This window comes from Ranitomeya imitator, chromosome 2 (genome assembly GCF_032444005.1).
Source record: "Ranitomeya imitator isolate aRanImi1 chromosome 2, aRanImi1.pri, whole genome shotgun sequence".
In the NCBI taxonomy this organism is placed as follows: Eukaryota; Metazoa; Chordata; class Amphibia; order Anura; family Dendrobatidae; genus Ranitomeya; species Ranitomeya imitator.
The window spans coordinates 161,293,149-161,313,682 of NC_091283.1; the positions used below are offsets into that span (position 1 = coordinate 161,293,149).

General features: G+C 45.6%; 1 protein-coding gene across 2 annotated transcripts in view; it reads right to left on the minus strand.

Moving 5' to 3' along the window:
* Positions 1-2,274: 2,274 nt before the first annotated feature.
* LOC138662271 (ectonucleoside triphosphate diphosphohydrolase 8-like) overlaps positions 2,275-20,534 on the minus strand; it is a 42,993-nt gene continuing 24,733 nt past the window's right edge. For both annotated transcript variants that reach the window (XM_069747678.1, XM_069747679.1), the window contains 7 exons: positions 19,497-19,647; positions 7,948-8,107; positions 7,639-7,869; positions 6,012-6,269; positions 5,818-5,928; positions 4,506-4,643; positions 2,275-2,831 (listed from right to left, as the gene is read on the minus strand). In XM_069747678.1, coding sequence (XP_069603779.1) covers positions 2,616-2,831; positions 4,506-4,643; positions 5,818-5,928; positions 6,012-6,269; positions 7,639-7,869; positions 7,948-8,107; positions 19,497-19,647 — 1,265 coding nt within the window. In that variant the 3' untranslated portion in view covers positions 2,275-2,615. The remainder of the gene's footprint in view (positions 2,832-4,505; positions 4,644-5,817; positions 5,929-6,011; positions 6,270-7,638; positions 7,870-7,947; positions 8,108-19,496; positions 19,648-20,534) is intronic.

Genomic DNA, 20,534 nt, shown 5'->3' on the forward strand with positions numbered 1-20,534 from the left:
CATCATGCCCCGTATCTACATTCTGCCCATGCCTCCAGTCCTGCCCCCAGTGTGTCCAGCAATCTGCCCCAGTGTGTCCAGCATATTACCCCCAGTGTGTCCAGCAATCTGCCCCAATGTGTCCAGCATTGCCCCCAGACAGTGTGTCCAGCAATCTGCCCCAGTGTGTCCAGCAATCTGCCCCAGTGTGTCCAGCAATCTGCCCCAGTGTGTCCAGCAATCTGCCCCAGTGTGTCCAGCATTGCCCCAGACAGTGTGTCCAGCAATCTGCCCCAGTGTGTCCAGCAATCTGCCCCAGTGTGTCCAGCATTGCCCCCAGTGTGTCCAGCAATCTGCCCCAGTGTGTCCAGCATTGCCCCAGTCAGTGTGTCCAGCATTGCCCCAGACTGTGTGTCCAGCAATCTGCCCAAGTGTGTCCAGCATTGCCCCAGACTGTGAGTCCAGCAATCTACCCCAGTGTGTCCAGCAATCTGCCCCAGTGTGTCCAGCATATTACCCCCAGTGTGTCCAGAAATCTGCCCCAGTGTGTCCAGCATTGCCCCATTGCCCCCAGACAGTGTGTCCAGCAATCTGCCCCAGTGTGTTCAGCATTGCCCCCAGTGTGTCCAGCAATATGCCCCAGTGTGTCCAGCATTGCCCCAGTGTGTCCAGCAATTTGCCCCGGTATGTCCAGCAATCTGCCCCAGTGTGTACAGCATTGCCCCCAGACAGTGTGTCCAGCAATCTGCCCCAGTGTGCCCAGCATTGCCCCAGTGTGTCCAGCAATTTGCTAAAGTGTCTCCAGCATTGCCCCCAGTGTGTCCAGCAATCATCTGCCCCAGTGTCTCCAGCATATTGCCCCCAGACAGTGTCCAGCATTCTGGCCCGCCTGGGCCCCCCGAATTGCCGTTGGCAAAAAAAAACAAAAAAAAAACACGAGTTCTCCTCACCTGACCTGCGCTCCAGGCGGCGAGCTCCCTCCAGCAGCGCGCACTCGCCAGCGACTGACAATGACGTCAGACACCTGCGATGTGTGCGCTGCGCCTGTGGCCGACTTCAGCTGCCAGCCTCCAATTGGCTGGCGGCTGTTGTTAACTATTGACGTGCGGGCTGGTGCCCGCACATCAATAGGTGAAACTGCCGCAGCGCCCCACCGGGCCAATACGCCAGTCAGGGCAGTAATGCCCTAATGGCGGCGGGCAATCTGAGCGGTAGCCCAGGGCCCCCCCCACACCACTGGGCCCTGGGCTACCGCCCAGATTGACCCTATTATAATCCACCCCTGTATGTACATCTGATATAATCTGGGCATATCCTGAATATAATTATATATGTGCAGCTAGTATAACCTGGGCATCTCCTGTATATAATTACGGTATATATGTACAGCCGGTATAACCTGGGCATCTCCTGTATAGAATTAAACATGCACAGCCGGTATAACCTGTGCATCTCCTGTATATAATTATATATGTACAGCCGGTATAACCTGGGCATCTCCTGTATATGATGATATATGTACAGCCGGTATAACCTGGGCATCTCCTGTATATAATTATATATGTACAGCCAGTATAACCTGGGCATCTCCTGTATATGATTATTTATGCACAGCCAGTATAACCTGGGCATCTCCTGTATATAATTATATATGTACAGCCGGTATAACCTGGGCATCTCCTATATAATTATATATGTACAGCCAGTATAACCTGGGAATTTCCTCTATATAGTTATGTACAGCTGGTATAACCTGGGTGTACATGTGCAGCTGGTATAGGTTATACCTCTTCCTGTATATAGTGATATGGAGTATGCCGGTATAACTTGGGCCAAGAAATTTCACATTAATGTTAATCAAAATTGATAGCGTGTTAGTTATTATTGTTAATGTCAGTAATGTGCTTGTCTTTATAAGAAAGAATTCAGAAACCGTTGTATTATCTTGATCAGCCACTAGGGAGAGACATTGCTCTTCACCTCCACAGATCCTCTACTGCTCAGACATATCTAATATTGGCGTTAAAAGTTTTTTTGTTGGCGTTTTTTAGTTTTATTTTTGAACTTGGAAAGGGGAATTTTGCTTTTTTGTTTTTTTGCTTTTTTCAATTTGTTTAAAACTTCTAGTCCACTTAGCGGATCATTTGACCACTTATACTGCATAGTGCAATGGGCTGGGCTTCATTGGACGACCTGTGTGACAATATTGGGGCTATTAGGGGTGGGGCACAATAACATAAGTACACTTTATAAATTATTCCTATTACATGACCATATGTATTATAAACCATTCATCGTATTTAGAGTCTAGTTTTATTGCAGAAAACCTGTCATAAAACATATATACCTTCCATGTGATAAGTGCATTGCATTTGTACTCTTGCCCAGTGCTTATACCGCTTGCTGGCATCGTCTGAGCCTCCCGAATGCTGCACTGTATCCTTTACTATTGGGGCCTCAGGTGAAAGCTTATGTACAACGTATAGTAATGTCCCTAATTGCACCATCTGTGCACAGTACGAAGAATCGGACAACCATTTCCCATATAGAATTTCCCCTGTTACCATATGAGGCCATATAAATTATTTATTGAACGTCTCTGGAGTCAGTAATGATCACACCAGCCACATTCTGTCTCATGTCCACCAGGCCTGTTCTGCACACGCGTTCCGGCAGAAGCAATGCAGCGGAGCGGCCACCAGAGCCGCCGCCAGGCTCAGCACGATGAAGAAGATCGCAGCCACCCACATGTTGTATTCATGAGCCTTAAATAGAGAAGGTTCCTCCGAGGGGATCATATTGGTCAGGTTCAGCATGTATCCCAACGTCCAGCCCACGTCAGCATTGCCAGCCTGAATGGAGGAAAGACAAGACATTATGACTGGTCCTCTCTAGATCCCCACACATGCACGAGGCAGTCCTGTCACCAGAGCTCAAGTAGGAGGCCTGGTCATATTATACATATACCGTACAGACCAAACGTTTGGACACACCTTCTCATTTAAAGATTTTTCTGTAGTTTCATGACTATGAAAATTGTACAGAAATCCAAAAAGAGAAAAACCGCACCCTATGTCCATACAGCTTCCATTCGCATATTGGCGCAAGTCAATGCCAAGGGGTCCAGCCCGGCTGCAAGTCCATATCCCAGAATAGAAGAAAGACAGCGCCACAACGGTCAGTGATGAAGACCTTACGTGTTTAATCTGCCTCCTCCTATGAAAATTGTACATTCACACTGAAGGCATCAAAACTATGAATTAACACATGTGGAATTATATACTTAACAAAAAAGTGTGATGGTGTGGGGGTGCTTTGCTGGTGACACTGTTGGGGATTTATTCAAAATTGAATGCATACTGAACCAGCATGGCTACCACAGCATCTTGCAGTGGCATGCTATTCCATCTGGTTTGTGTTTAGTTGAACCATCATTTATTTTTCAACAGGACAATGACCCCAAACACACCTCCAGGCTGGGTAAGGGCTATTTGACGAAGAAGGAGAGTGATGGGGTGCTACGCCAGATGACCTGGCCTCCACAGTCACCAGACCTGAACCCAATCGAGATGGTTTGGGGTGAGCTGGACCGCAGATTGAAGGCAAAAGGGCCAACACGTGCTAAGAATCTCTGGGAACTCCTTCAAGATTGTTGGAAGACCATTCCCGGTGACTACCTCTTGAAGCTCATCAAGAGAATGCCAAGAGTGTGCAAAGCAGTCATCAAAGCAAAAGGTGGCTACTGTGAAGAACCTAGAATATAAGACATATTTTCCGTTGTTTCACACTTTTTTGTTAAGTATATAATTCCACATGTGTTAATTCATAGTTTTGATGCCTTCAGTGTGAATGTACAATTTTCATAGTCCTGAAAATACAGAAAAACCTTTAAATGAGAAGGTGTGTCCAAACTTTTGGTCTGTACTGTATGTGTGTGTATAATATATATATATATATATATATATATATATATATATATATATATATATATATATATATATATATATACACATACACATACACATACACTGCTTATTCACTGCTGGCATATATATATATATATATATATATATATATATATATATATATATATATATATATATATATCTATGCGATTTATCCACTGCTGAATGTATAAGTACATGTATATGGTTTGAGTTCAGGCTATAGAAATACAATTTCAGATTTTATTTACTGACATAGTGAAAGAACCCAAGGGCCCTAGCAATTTGATTGTACAGGCTCCAGAAATTCCTGTACATGCATGCCAGGGTTGGACGAGTGTGTACGTGGTCTTGCGGAGAAAAGTGGGATAAGCCGTTGTAGATAGATGCAGCTTTTCCCTGACATTTGCCATCAGGAGAAGGATAGCCCACCTCGTGCACATTGTGTGGTCGGCTGGACCATATGAAATCAGCAGGACCGGCTCACATTCATCCTAATGGTTGGAATAGGGGCTGGCGCATAACAGGCTGGCGATACCTTACCATAAGGCAGACATGGCTGTATACGGTCACACTACACACCTGCTTAGCGAAATGAATGCTGTTCCATGTTTCGCTGGTGAAATTGTACCCATTCAGGAGCAGCGTCAGGATATACATGGCAGAGCTGCAGTAATTCACCAGACGCCGCTGGTTCTCCAAAGGAAAGCTGCTGCTGAGCTATAATTATAGAATAGTACGGCGAATCAGGACATTCATTGTTTCTCCTGGGTAGGGTAATAAGTGCTAGCAAGGGTCGATATGGAATAATAAAACATAACTTTTAATAAAGCACACTCTGGAAAAACCTCCTGGCTATGAAAAGACAAACAGAATAATTAAAAGGCCAAAATATGCCACAAAAAGGCCGGCAGTAATATTACTTTGTTTGGCCAAGGCACCATTACCTGCTATAACACTGTAGCTCCTTCCTTTGTGGCAGTAGTTTGCCTGCAATATTAATAAAGGTTTTTTGTGGCATATTTTGACCTTATAATGGTCTTTGTTGTGTTTGTCTTTTCATAGTCAGGAGGCATTTTTAGATTGTACATCATTAAAAGTTATGTTTTATTATTCCATATCTACTTACAGTATAAGCTACAATCAACCGAACGGCAGGTTACTATATAAAAAGGGAACGCAGACCTTGGACTAAAGCCATTGTATCTAAGTGTGATACTGTCAGCTGAACCGTGTATCTAATCCTATCCTGTGATACTGACTGCTGAGCCGTGTATCTAATCCTAACCTATGTGATACTATCTGCTGAGCTGTGTATCTAATCCTATTATGTGTGATACTATCTGCTGAGCTGAGTGTCTAATCCTATTCTGTGTGATACTGTCTGCTGAGCTGTGTATCTAATCCTATCCTGTGTGATACTGACTGCTGAGCTGTGTATCTAATCCTATTATGTGTGATACTGTCTGCTGAGCTGAGTGTCTAATCCTATTCTGTGTGATACTGTCTGCTGAGCTGTGTATCTAGTCCTATCCTGTATGATAGCCAGCAGAGTCGTGCATCTAATCCTATCCTGTGTGATACTGTCTGCTGAGCTGTGTATCTAATCCTATTGTGTGATACTGTCTGCTGAGCTGTGTAGCTAATCCTATCCTGTGTGATACTGTCTACTGAGCCGTGTATCTAATCCTATCCTGTGTGATACTGTCTGCTGAGCTGAGTATCAAATCCTATCCTGTGTGATACTGTCTGCTGAGCTGTGTATCTAATCCTATCCTGTGTGATACTGTCTACTGAGCCGTGTATCTAATCCTATCCTGTGTGATAGCCAGCGGAGTGGTGCATCTAATCCTATCCTGTGTGATATTGTCAGCGGAGCTCTGTTCCTCCATACCTCGGTCCATTCCCGGGAGCAGTATCCCCAGATGGAGCTGTTGGTTTCGCTCAGGGATTGTCCACATGTCAGATTGAGGAAGTTGAATGTGTAGTAAAAGGCGGAGAACGCCTGCAATGAGAGGACATAGTGGTAGTCGCAGTTTCTGCAGATCATGTGACTTGCATATAATGTCCTGTATCACATATACTCACGTAGAACTCGCCATACACTGGCGGCTGATAGACTCCATTAAAGGAGCAGGAGCTTTTACCGCAGGCTGAAAAGTTGAAGATCTGCGAGACGGAGAGCAGGCACTGGTACGAGTCCCCGGTTCCCACCACGGTGACATTAACCTCTTCATTGCCTGAGGGTGTCGGGACGCAGGGACTATCATAGACTGAGGACAGAGAGACGTTGGTGGTGTAACCTCGTGGATAACACGGGTGCTGGACATTCCCTGGGCCGCGAGTCTAACGAGAACACAGAGGAATTCGCTGTTTATCGATATTAGCGATTTCAGATATCTATGTGTGTATATGCTTTTAACCCTTCTAAGGATGCAGCATTTTTTCCCACAATATAGCCATGGCAGGATCAGCAACATTTGTTAACCCCTTAAGTACTTGGCAATTTTTCAGTTTTTTGCGCTGTTTTTCCATTCTTTTGCTAGGAGCAATAACTTTTTTTTTTTTTTTTCATTTTTAATTGTCTTGGCCATACAAGGGCTTTTTATTTTCAGAACGACTTTTCCAGTCACACTGTTCATTTAACGATAATGTAATTATATAATGATAGATATAATGTCAAACAAAGAATGGTGAAGTGGTGCAAAAACCCACATTTCGTCGTTTTTTTTTGTTTCGTTTTTATGGCGCTCATTCTTAAAATGACCTTGCTATCGGATTCTCCACACCAGTCAGATTACAGTGATGCCAAACTTCTAAGGTTTTCTTTTCAGATTTTATAGGTTAAAAAATAATAATTCAGAACTATGTAAAATAAAAAGTTTGGTTTGTGTGCCTATTTTCTGTGACTTTTTTTCTTTCTTTTTTTCGTTTGGTTGATGGAGCTGTGTGAGGGCTTGTTTTTTGAGCAGTGAGTTGTAGATTTTATTCATACCACTTTGCGGCTCATACAATGTTTTGATCACTTTTTATTGCCTTTTTTGCGGCACTTTAATAAAAAAAATGGCGATTCTAACATGGGAATTTCTTTTCTCTTTACAGAGTTTAGTGTATGGGTTAAATATTTTTTTTAAACAGGAAAAGGTGGCAATTTTCTTTTTTTTTTTTTTTTTTCCACATACTGCTGGACTTGGCTTTATAGGAGCACCATGAGGTGGCCACAGGGGTTTTCAGTTTTAACTATGACCGTTTAAATGCTTTTAGTGATTGACATCAGTATTTAATTTGGTGCTAGCTCCAGTTGATGCTGCTGGCTGTATAACACTGCTGGCACATACCAGGTATAAAGCAGGCTCAGCTCCTGAGCATGCTTCGTGCACCCAACATAGGACATCCCAGTCCATTTTATTTTGGGACAGTGGTTCAGCTGCGTAATTGACACAGTCTATTTATATTTTAGGCATGGCCAGGTTATCTTTAAGCTGTAGACAAACATCTAACCACTTAGATGCGATGGTCACTATTGACCGCAGAATCTAAGGGGTTTAACAGCCAGGATCAGAGTTATCGTCACTTAATTTCAGACTCAAATTGTATCAGGTGTTTGGTAGGGACGCATTGTATTTTAGCCATTTTTTAGGGTAGGGGATGGGAGGATTGTATTCCTGAAATGAATGTAACAACCCGTCATGTCCATGCACTTTGGAAATGTTACCTCGATGAGGTGCACCAGCAGCTTCTTCAGCGCCTGGTCTTGGCCGTAGCAGAGGTAGCTATGAGTGTAGATGGTGTAGTCATAGCCGTAGAGTTTGAAGATCATCTCTGTGCTTTTGTCTTCGATAGTCCCTGAAGGTTGGAAAGTCATTTGGGTGGAGGCACCACCTAGATCCATGGCACCGACCATCTGAGCTTGTTTGGGATGGAACCAGCTCTCTATATAAGAATACTGCTCCAAGGAAAAAAGGAGCAGGTCAAGAAATCAGGAGTGACTTGATGGAACGGAGGAATGGATTTCACTACTGACCCGTATGAAGGTGCCCAGAAGATAGTTGACAGTGACCCAGCCTAGCGATCCTTCTTCTTTACCATCTAATATTCGAGCTCCCTGAAAGTTCACCGGATACTCACGGAGAGTTTTAGAAACTTCATGAAAGATTTGCTGAGTTTTGGTCTCATTCTGCAACCTATGAACATAATTAAATTATTGCAGTCTATTGAAAGACAATTGTAACTTTTCTATAGTAAATATGTAATCATGGCTTTTATAAGCAATATAATACCTCTTAAAGGAACACTACCTAATCAATAATTTCTCAGCTACTCAGAGGTTTCTATCAATGATGAGTTGGGCAGAGTGATTTGACCTCTGTTTTGCAATAATGAAACACTTTAAAAATTGATTTCTGACTTGTCTTTCGGTACAAGATAATCTATTTTTTTGCTTCCAATGCTTGAAAACAGAAAAAAGGGGGTCAAGTGGAATTACTGTAACAATACCAAGGTCAACATCTTACCAAGGCCATTGCTTCATGCAAAAGTGAGATATGCAATGTAGGGATCAAAAGTGACACATTGATTATTCTATTAGTGAAATCATCAAGCTATATAGATAATCAGCCGCAGTGTCATTGCTTTATGTCCAAGACGTAATTCCATTTCTAATTATATCTTTGTAGCATACAGGGCTTATTAAATTTTGATACAGAGCTCCAAATCTTTTCCATTAACATTGTCCTATTTTTTTTTCCACTTGCAGCCACCACTAGGGGGAGCTCACTGAATACAGATAATGTATTGAGCCCAATTATAACAGTATGTAGTGAGCTCCCTCTGGTGGTGGCTGTAGTAAGCCAGAGTTTTTGTTACCTGTCCTGGCTCCAGCTCCGTTTTGCGCCTCTTGCCTCTTCTGTACCAACATACTCTGCTCGTGTCGTGTGCCTCTCGTGTCACCCCCTTTATGTTGATAGAGTATTCAGGTATTAGGACACACTGCAACCACGTGTTCACAATACTCTGACATTTATTAAACCCAGATCTGCTCTTGCCTGCCCCAGCTACTGTTATCCTAAATATTCCCTTTACTCTCCTAAAGGTGCTATGCGCACATTTGGCTCTACCACATCCAAGTGCTTCACTGCCGCCTCAGCTCTATGATTCCAAGCTGCTGTCCGCATACTCAGTTCTGCTATATCTAGGGGCCTGTCTGCCGTCTCAGCTCTGTTGTTCTAAAGTGCTAAACACATATTTGACTTAGAAACATTAACCCCTTCATGACCCAGCCTATTTTGACCTTAAAGACCTTGCCGTTTTTTGCAATTCTGACCAGTGTCCCTTTATGAGGTAATAACTCAGGAACGCTTCAACGGATCCTAGCGGTTCTGAGATTGTTTTTTCGTGACATATTGGGCTTCATGTTAGTGGTAAATTTAGGTCAATAACTTCTGCGATTATTTGTGATAAAAATGGAAATTTGGCGAAAATTTTGAAAATTTCGCAATTTTCACATTTTGAATTTTTATTCTGTTAAACCAGAGAGTTATGTGACACAAAATAGTTAATAAATAACATTTCCCACATGTCTACTTTACATCAGCACAATTTTGGAAACAAAATTTTTTTTTGCTAGGAAGTTATAAGGGTTAAAATTTGACCAGCGATTTCTCATTTTTACAACGAAATTTACAAAACCATTTTTTTTAGGGACCACCTCACATTTGAAGTCAGTTTGAGGGGTCTACATGGCTGAAAATACCCAAAAGTGACACTATTCTAAAAAATGCACCCCTCAAGGTACTCAAAACCACATTCCAGAAGTTTATTAACCCTTCAGGTGCTTCACAGCAGCAGAAGCAACATGGAAGGAAAAAATGAACATTTAACTTTTTAGTCACAAAAATTATCTTTTAGCAACAATTTTTTTATTTTCCCAATGGTAAAAGGAGAAACTGAAACACGAAAGTTGTTGTCCAATTTGTCCTGAGTACGCTGATACCTCATATGTTGGGGTAAACCACTGTTTGGGCGCACGGCAGGGCTTGGAAGGGAAGGAGCGCCATTTGACTTTTTGAATGAAAAATTGGCTGCACTCTTTAGCGGACACCATGTCACGTTTGGAGAGCCCCTGTGTGCCTAAACATTGGAGCTCCCCCACAAGTGACCCCATTTTGGAAACTAGACCCCCCAAGGAACTTATCTAGATGCCTAGTGAGCACTTTAAACCCTCAGGTGCTTCACAAATTGATCTGTAAAAATTAAAAAGTACTTTTTTTTTCACAAAAAAATTCTTTTCGCCTCAATTTTTTCATTTTCACATGGGCAATAGGATAAAATGGATCATAAAATTTGTTGGGCAATTTCTCCCGAGTACGCCGATACCTCATATGTGGGGGTAAACCACTGTTTGGGCACACGGCAGGGCTCGGAAGGGAAGGCGCGCCATTTGACTTTTTGAATGGAAAATTAGCTCCAATTGTTAGCGGACACCATGTCGCGTTTGGAGAGCCCCTGTGTGCCTAAACATTGGAGCTCCCCCACAAGTGACCCCATTTTGGAAACTAGACCCCCCAAGGAACTTATCTAGATGCATATTGAGCACTTTAAACCCCCAGGTGCTTCACAGAAGTTTATAACGCAGAGCCATGAAAATAAAAAATAATTTTTCTTTCCTCAAAATTGATTTTTTAGCCTGGAATTTCCTATTTTGCCAAGGGTAATAGGAGAAATTGGACCCCAAATGTTCTTGTCCAGTTTGTCCTGAGTACGCTGATACCCCATATGTGGGCGTAAACCACTGTTTGGGCGCACGGCAGGGCTCGGAAGGGAAGGCACGCCATTTGGCTTTTTAAATGGAAAATTAGCTCCAATCATTAGCGGATACCATGTCACGTTTGGAGAGCCCCTGTATGCCTAAACATTGGAGATCCCCCACAAATGACCCCATTTTGGAAACTAGACCCCCAAAAGAACTAATCTAGATGTGTGGTGAAGACTTTGAACCCCCAAGTGCTTCACAGAAGTTTATAACGCAGAGCCATGAAAAAAAAAAAATTATTTTCTCAAAAATGATCTTTTAGCCTGCAATTTTTTATTTTCCCAAGGGTATCAGGAGAAATTTGACCGCAAAAGTTGTTGTCCAGTTTCTCCTGAGTACGCTGATACCCCATATGTGGGGGTAAACCACTGTTTGGGCACATGCCGGGGCTCGGAAGTGAAGTAGTGATGTTTTGAAATGCAGACTTTGATGGAATGCTCTTTGGGCGTCACGTTGCGTTTGCAGAGCCCCTGATGTGGCTAAACAGTAGAAACCCCCCACAAGTGACCCCATTTTGGAAACTAGACCCCGAAAGGAACTTATCTAGATGTGTGGTGAGCACTTTGAACCTCCAAGTGCTTCACAGAAGTTTATAATGCAGAGCCGTGAAAATAATAAATACGTTTTCTTTCCTCAAAAATAATTATTTAGCCCAGAATTTTTTATTTTCCCAAGGGTTATAGGAGAAATTGGACCCCAAAAGTTATTGTCCAGTTTCTCCTGAGTACGCTGATACCCCATGTGTGGGGGTAAACCACTGTTTGGGCACACGTCGGGGCTCAGAAGGGAAGTAGTGACTTTTGAAATGCAGACTTTGATGGAATGGTCTGCGGGCGTCACGTTGCGTTTGCAGAGCCCCTGGTGTGCCTAAACAGTAGAAACCCCCCACAAGTGACCCCATTTTAGAAACTAGACCCCCAAGGAACTTATCTAGATATGTGGTGAGCACTTTGAACCCCCAAGTGCTTCACAGATGTTTACAACGCAGAGCCGTGAAAATAAAAAATCATTTTTCTTTCCTCAAAAATGATGTTTTAGCAAGCATTTTTTTATTTTCCCAAGGGTAACAGGAGAAATTGGACCCCAGTAATTGTTGCGCAGTTTATCCTGAGTATGCTGGTACCCCATATGTGGGGGTAAACCACTGTTTGGGCACACGTCGGGGCTCGGAAGTGAGGGAGCACCATTTGACTTTTTGAATACAAGATTGGCTGGAATCAATGGTGGCGCCATGTTGCGTTTGGAGACCCCTGATGTGCCTAAACAGTGGAAACCCCTCAGTTCTACCTCCAACACTAACCCCAACACTAACCCCCCCACACCCCTAACCCTAATCCCAACTGTAGCCATAACCCTAATCACAACCCTAACTACAACCCTAATTCCAACCCTAACCCTAAGGCTATGTGCCCACGTTGCGGATTCATGTGAGATTTTTCAGCATCATTTTTGAAAAATCCGCGGGTAAAAGTCACTGCGTTTTACCTGCGGATTTTCCGCGGATTTCCAGTGTTTTTTGTGCGGATTTCACCTGCGGATCCCTATTGAGGAACAGGTGTAAAACGCTGCGGAATCCGCACAAAGAATTGACATGCTGCGGAAAATAAAACGCAGCGTTTCTGCGCGGTATTTTCCGCACTAAGGGCACAGCGGATTTGGTTTTCCATAGGTTTACATGGTACTGTAAACCTGATGGAACACTGCTGCGAATCCGCAGCGGCCAATCCGCTGCGGATCCGCAGCCAAATCCGCACATAGCCTAATTCTAAAGGTATGTGCACACGCTGCGGAAACCCATGAGTTTACAGTTCAATGTAAACCTATGGGAAACAAAAATCGCTGTACACATGCTGCAGAAAAACTGCACGGAAACGCAGCGGTTTACATTCCGCAGCATGTCGCTTCTTTCTGCGGATTCCGCAGCGGTTTTACAACTGCTCCAATAGAAAATCGCAGTTGTAAAACCGCAGTGAAAGGCGCAGAAAAAAACGCGGTAAATCCGCGATAAATCCGCAGCGGTTTAGCACTGCGCATTTATCAAATCCGCAGCGGAAAAATCCGCAGAGGACCAGAATACGTGTGCACATACCGAAACCCTAACCCTAACCCTAGCCCTAGCCCTAACCCTAGCCCTAACCCTACCCCTACCCCTAGCCCTACCCCTAACCCTAAGCCTAACCCTAACCCTATTCTAACATTAGTGGAAAAACACCAGGGTTACTTACTGGTAACAGGTTTTTCCGGAACCCATGACGGCACACCTGAGAGAGGGGATCCGCCCAGCCAGGACAGGAAACCCTACTGAAAATAAAAGGGCGGTACCTCTCCCTCGCTTCAGTTGGTTTTCAGAGCATGAGAGGCCCCCCTGGTTAGTACACATGGCAATCCAACACCACATCATATTAACTAAAAAAGCACCCAAAACAATAGTGCACACCGAAAAGGTGATAAAGGGGGGGGGAATATACAGGTGCCGTCATAGGTTCCGGAAAAACCTGTTACCAGTAAGTAACCCTGGTGTTTTCCCTTCCCCCATGACGGCACACCTGAGAGACTTTTGTAGAATGAAACCTTAGGGAGGGACCACCGCTTGGAGTACCCTTCTACCAAAGGTTAGGTCAGCAGAGGAGGAAAGGTCTAGCCGGTAGTGCTTGAAAAAAGTTGAGGGTGAGGACCAGGTAGCAGCCTTGCAAATTTGATCAATTGATACCTCAGCCTTTTCCGCCCAGGAGGTAGCCATGGCTCTGGTAGAGTGAGCCTTGATGCCTTCAGGAACCGGAGTGCCACCCGCAGAGTAGGATAAACTAATGGCCTCCCTAATCCATCTAGCAATAGTACTTTTAGCTACCCCACACCCTCTTTTGCTACCCTGAAAGGCTATGAATAGGGTTTGGTCTTTCCTCCACTGACTAGTCATAGATATGTATTGTAACATAGATCTTCTCACATCTAGCATGTAGAACTTTTGTTCCCCTGGATTTCTAGGATTACTACAGAAAGATGGTAAGGTAATCTCTTGACTCCTATGGAACTTTTGAACCACCTTGGGGAGATAAGCCGGGTCTGGTCTTAGAACGATCCTGTCATCAAAAACCTGAGTATAAGGAGGGGATATTGACAGGGCTTGCAAATCACTTACCCTACGTGCCGATGTTAGGGCTACTAGAAGAACTGTTTTAAGGGTAAGTAACTTAGGTGATAACTCCTGTAAGGGCTCGAAAGGGTGTTTAGTTAGAGCTTCTAAGACCAAATTTAGATCCCAAGGAGGGATTTTTGGGATAACGACCGGCCGAGATCTACTGCAAGATTTTATGAATCGTGAAACCCATCTATTTGAGGCAAGATTACAGTTATACAGGGCCCCCAAGGCTGAAACCTGAACTTTAAGGGTGCTGGTTGCTAACCCAAGATGTAATCCTGCTTGCAGAAATTCTAGGATAGGACCCACTGGAGCCACCTCCCCCAATGGTTCACCCAGGAAGTCAAGAAATTTTTTCCATGTCCTACCATAGATTCTAGAAGTTATGGGTTTTCTGCTTTTCAACAGGGTGGAGATTAATCCTGGTGAGAATCCATGGCGACTTAGTAACGCCCTCTCAAATTCCAGGCTGCCAGATGGAAGCCCTTCACCTGAGAGTGGGTTACTGGGCCCTGGGTTAGTAGGTCCGGAATTTCTGGCAAAATCCATGGATCTGTTACCGACATCTGCCTTAGAAGGGAGAACCATGGTCTCCTTGGCCAAAATGGAGCTATGAGGATAATTTTCGCCTGATCCTCTCTCATCTTCCGGATCACAGCTGGGATCATCACTATCGGGGGGAATGCGTAGGCTAGAGAAAACTTCCAAGGTATTAGTAGGGCATCTACTGCGAAGGGATGTTCTTTTGGATTTAAGGAGCAGAACTTTCTGACTTTTTTGTTGTGTGAGTTGGCAAACAAGTCTATTTCTGGTGAGCCCCAGGCTTGGACTATTTGCTGAAATATCTGGGGGTTTAAGGACCATTAACCCTGTCTTAAGCCTCTGCAACTCAGGAAGTCTGCTTGAGTGTTTTCTATGCCCCTGATGTGTAGTGCCGACAGAGATAACAGGTGTTGTTCCGCCAGTTGGAAGAGGAGTTTTGACGCATTCATGAGGCCTTTGGACCTCGTTCCCCCCTGAAGATTGACATACGCCACCACTGCTCGATTGTCTGTTAGGATTCGAGTATGGCGACCCTGGAGTAAAGGGAGAAAATGTCTTAGGGCTTTCTCCACTGCCCATAGCTCTTTTTCGTTTGATCCATAGTTTTTTTTCTCGTATGGACCAGGTACCTTGTACAGAGTGAGATCTCAGATGAGCTCCCCAACCTGTACCGCTTGCGTCGGTCGTGATGATGTCTATGACCGGATTTTTCCACCGGACCCCCTTTGTCAGGTGGTGTTCTACAGTCCACCAAGCTAGGGAAACCCTTACGCTCAGGGAGAGACATTGATTTCCTTCTAAATGAACTCTTAACAGTCTTTGAGCTGAGAGAACTTCCCACTGTAGATGTCTTAGGTGGAATTCTGCCCATTCTACTGCCAGTATACACGATGTTAACGAGCCTAGAAGGGACATCGCCTTTCTGAGAGTCATTGCGGGTTGACGTATTGCTGTACTGGTCAGGTTTATTATCTTGTCCACTTTGTTTTGTGGAAGGAGGCAGAGCTGACGCTCGGAGTCCAGTATTAACCCCAGGAAGGACTGTATTTTTACTGGCAGTAGTCTGGATTTGGGGATGTTTATTATCCAACCGAGCTCCATTAGAGTTGATGTTACCACTGATACTTGATGAGTGCAGTGGGACTCTGACCTCCCTATTACCAGGAAATCGTCCAGATATGGGACAATTACTACATCCCGGGACCGGAGGTATGACATTACTTCCACCATCACTTTGGTGAAAACTCTGGGGGCTGTAGACAGGCCGAATGGAAGAGCTGTATATTGATAATGCTATATATTGATAATGCTTTACCTGATTTTGAATATAGAGAGCTACTCTCAAGTATTTCCGATATTCCTGATGTATTGGTATATGGTAGTAAGCATCCTTTAAGTCTATTACTGCCATGAAGCAGTGCTGGAAGAGAAGTTTTATGGTCGTGTTTATAGACTCCATCTTGAAAGTGTCGTTCTCTATGGATTGGTTGAGCTTCCTTAGATTTATAACAGTTCTCCAAGAACCATCCGGTTTTTGGATCAAGAAGAGGGGGGAGTAAAACCCGTCTCCCTCTTCCTGAACCGGGACTTCCTGAAGAACCTTTTTGTGGACAAGTCCCAAGATCTCGGTTTCTAGGGCAGATTGTTCCTGCTGAGACTTCCGACGAGGAGTTATTATGAAGTTTCATCTGGGAGGACATTTATTTTTAGGCCGTCTCTGATGATGTTCGTGACCCAGATACTGGGGGAGATATTTACCCAGGCCAGAAAGAAGAGGGAGAGTCTTCCTCCCACTTCTGGCGTAATGTCATTGGGGGGATTTTTTTGCCGATGTGGAGGGGCCTTTACATATAGCCCGATCCTCTTTTATCTCTAAAGTCCCAATTTTTCCTCTCCCCTGGGGGGCGACCTCTATTATATCTTCTCCTCCGAAAAAAAGGTTTTTTAGGATCTTTAGGGATGTTGGGAAAACCTTTCTTCTTATCTCCTGCATGTTCCAGGATGTCTTCAAGTTTTTTCCCGAAGAGAAGTTGGCCGTCACATGGAATAGAACACAGTTTGTGTTTAGATGGCAAATCCCCCGGGCAGCCTTTGAGCCAAAGGGCTCTTCTTGCCGCGTTGGACAAACCCGCGGCTCTTGCGGTTAGTCTTGCGGAATCCGCAGAAGAGTCTGCCAAAAAAGCTGCTGCTCCTTGTAGCAAAGAATCACTGTCCGAGGAGGAATCTGAAGACTGGACAGAGGCCGAGGAGGTAGAGGGAGACCGGGATGTTTTATGACTCCCCTGTCTCTGAGAGGCATCTGAGTCTGTGGACGCCTTACGGCTTCTCCTTCTTGGTTCGCTAACGGCCAATTTCAAGGAGTCTTTTATTTCAGCCTGTATTATGGCTTTTAGGCTAGTGGCAAAATTAGGGGTCTCTTCTTGTATGGTTTTAGTAATGCAGTCAGCACAGAGATCCTTCTGCCACTGAACTGCAAGCGGGTTTCTACAAAGGGCACACTCTCGGTTCTTTGTTTTACCAACCGCTTTCCTGGACCCCTAGTGATCAAAACAGACAAAAATGGACCCTGTTACCATAAGGGTGACATTCGCGTAGATCACTCACCACTACCGACAATCAAGGGTATCGATTTTGGAGGCTGGACAGATGCACGTGAAGCGTCCCTCCTGGACGCCAACGAATCCTGCCGGACAGAACGACTGCTGTTTCTACCACTTGAGTGGCTGCTGTTGGTATGCTGGTGGCTCGGCAAGGCATCTGGTGAGAGCTCCATTTGCTGCTGCTGCTGCTGCTGTGAAGGCGGCTGCTGCTGCTGCTGCTCCTGTTGTCCTACTTCCATGGTGAAGTTTATGGACATGAGCACGTCTTCTGTGGTCTAACCCCCTTTTATGGGGGGACCACTGCACTCCCCGCCTCCTTCGGTGCCCAAATTAACCCCCTCCCACTCTCTGCCGTGCCGCCGGAGTTCCCTTTCACCGGCCGGCGTTCTCATCATGGGCGCCGCCATCTTGGATCCGGCGCCCGCCCCCGACGTCACGCGGGCACGCCCATTCCCAGCGTGCCTTGCGCGTGACGTCAGACGAGCGACCCGGAAGCGGCCACCGCACCTGGACGCCGGCAGAGAGGGGAGGGCGGCGTGGCAGCCATGGAAGGGAACCCAGCCCTCTGACCACGCTGCTCAACGCCCGCTCGGACGCAGAGACCCGGAGGACCTGCGGACGGTGCTTCCAGACCCCCGAACCCGACGCACAGGCGCTGCCTGTTCTTCCACGCCGGGACGGGACCTGGGTAAGTGAACCGCCGTGTTCAGTAAGAGGGTCCCTGTCAGGACAGGAAACCCAACTGAAGCGAGGGAGAGGTACCGCCCTTTTATTTTCAGTAGGGTTTCCTGTCCTGGCTGGGCGGATCCCCTCTCTCAGGTGTGCCGTCATGGGGGAAGGGAAAAAAAAATTCTTTATTTTTTTATTGTCCCTACCTATGGGGGTGACAAAGGGGGGGGGGTCATTTATTATTTTTTTATTTTGATCACTGTGATAGATTATATCTCAGTGATCAAAATGCACTTTGAACGAATCTGCCGGCCGGCAGATTCGGCGGGCGCACTGCGTATGCGCCCGCCATTTTGGAAGATGGCGGCGCCCAGGGAGAAGACGGATGGACCCCGGCAGGATCGGTAAGTATGATGGGGTGGGGGGGAGCACGGGAGGGGGATCGGAGCACGGGGGGGTGGATCGGAACGCGGGAGGGGTGGAACGGAGCACGGGGGGGTGGAACGGAGCACGGGGGGGTGGATCGGAGTGCAGGGGGGGTGATTGGAGCACGGGGGGTGATTGGAGCACGGGGGTGAGCGGACAAGAGCACGGGGGGGAGCGGAGCACAGGACGGAGAGGAGCGGGGCAGTGTACCGGGCAGATCGGAGGGCTGGGGGGGCGATCGGTGGGGTGGGGGCACATTAGTATTTCCTGCCATGGCCGATGATATTGCAGCATCGGCCATGGCTGGATTGTAATATTTCACCCGTTATAATAGGTGAAATATTACAAATCGCTCTGATTGGCAGTTTCACTTTCAACAGCCAATCAGAGCGATCGTAGCCACGGGGGGGTGAAGCCACCCCCCCTGGGCTAAACTACCACTCCCCCTGTCCCTGCAGATCGGGTGAAATGGGAGTTAACTCTTTCACCTGATCTGCAGGGATGCGATCTTTCCATGACGCCACATAGGCGTCATGGGTCGGATTGGCACCGACTTTCATGACGCCTACGTGGCGTCATGGGTCGGGAAGGGGTTAATGTGCTTGTCTGCCAACTCGGCTCAGCCATTCCAAGTTGCTGTCTGCACACTTAGATCTGCTACATCACGGTATTAGTCTCTGTTGTGAGGTGCTGTCTGCAAACTCGGTTCTGCTACACTAAGGTGAATATTTCTTACTATCCTACTGCACGTGCCATCCTGCATACCCAGCTCTACTGATGTTTGCTGTTCCTTCTATTGTCAGGTCTAACTCCACTGCATCATCACTTTCAGTCCTGCTGCTCACCTTGACCTACATCTTAGGGAATCCCGCTCCCAAGATGAGCCCATAACATTTTATTAGTCACTTTCATGTGTTAACTTCGCTTTACTAGGCAAACCCTTTAACACTTACTTGTAAAGAAATAACAAAGATTGGTAAAATGAGGATTTTTTTATTAAAGATATATTGTCAAATTTCTAAGCACAGAAGAGACCTGAGCGAGGTCTGTTACCCTCATTTTGGGGTCCATGAAGTCTGCACCTATAAATGCCGCAGCACCCGGCTTATAGATGGGGCAGTTCTGTATGTAAATGAGCCGGTGGCGCCCATTTGTGGACTATGATAAGGACGCCTCTCACCGCTGTTTGCACAATTCATGGACCATTTGATTAGTATGTTTGGTAAATGGTGATGTCAGGGGTTAACGGAGATAAGGATATAATCCGTTTATTATAACAATTCATGTTTATTATTGCATTTAAAGAGACACTCTGCTGTAGTAGCCCTGTAATATAACGTTACTATTGGACTACAATGTGTTTTATGCAACATTTAATACTTTACTTGAGAAGCCTCATCCCGGCTGTCGCTCCCAGTAATGTCGTGGTCTCTTTGTGCTGCTTGGAGGGAATGATTTTCAGAACCTCGTCCATACAGGGTTTCAGGATCTCCCCGGCCTGGGAGGGATTATCAGCGTAAGAAGAAAGTCCTGACCCTAAGGATGTAACGACAAAACATATATATGGTATATATTATATATATAACATATAGGTTGTCTGCAGTGGGAGGAGGCCAAAACTGCTCATTAGTGGACGTTTCCTTAAATTACAGTACAATAGACAAGTTTAAAGGGAACCTGTCACCCCCCTCAGGCGTTTGTAACTAAAAGAGCCACCTTGTGCAGCACAAATGCTGCATTCTGACAAGGTGGCTCTTTTAGTTATGCTCCTTGCACACGCTGAAATAAACGTTTATAAAATGTGCCCCTTCATACCCTGAAATGTTCCCGGAGGCGGGTCTCTCCCTCCTAATCAGACGCAGCAAAGCCGTCACTCCGGGCCTGTGCGCGCCGGGCACCTCCTCCTCTTGATGCATTATCGTCCCCGGCGCCTGCGCTGTAAGTACAAAGGGCAGCGCAGCTGCGCACGCCCCCCAAAAGAACTTAATGCGCAGGCATCGGGGACGATAAAGCTGAAAGAGGAGGCAGCGCCCGACGCGCACAGACCCAGAGTGACGGTTTTTATGCGTATTCCACCTGCGGTTTTACACCTCCGGATTCCTAATATGGAGCAGGTGTAAACCGCTGCAGAATCTGCACAAAGAATTGACATGCTGCGGAATAAACAACGCAGAGTTTCCGCGCATGTTTTTCCCGCAGCATGTGCACTGCGGATTCTGTTTACATGGTACTGTAAACTCATGGAAAACTGGACCCACTCAGGACGTCTACTTTACTAATGTTATGGCCCTTTTAAGAGTCCACCATGAGGTAGAGGAATTCCCTGGATGGCACAGAATGAATGTCAGGCATGGATTGCCCTGTCAATATTTGACTTTCCGAGACCTTTACACGTTATTGATTAATTACCTGAACTTGGCTCC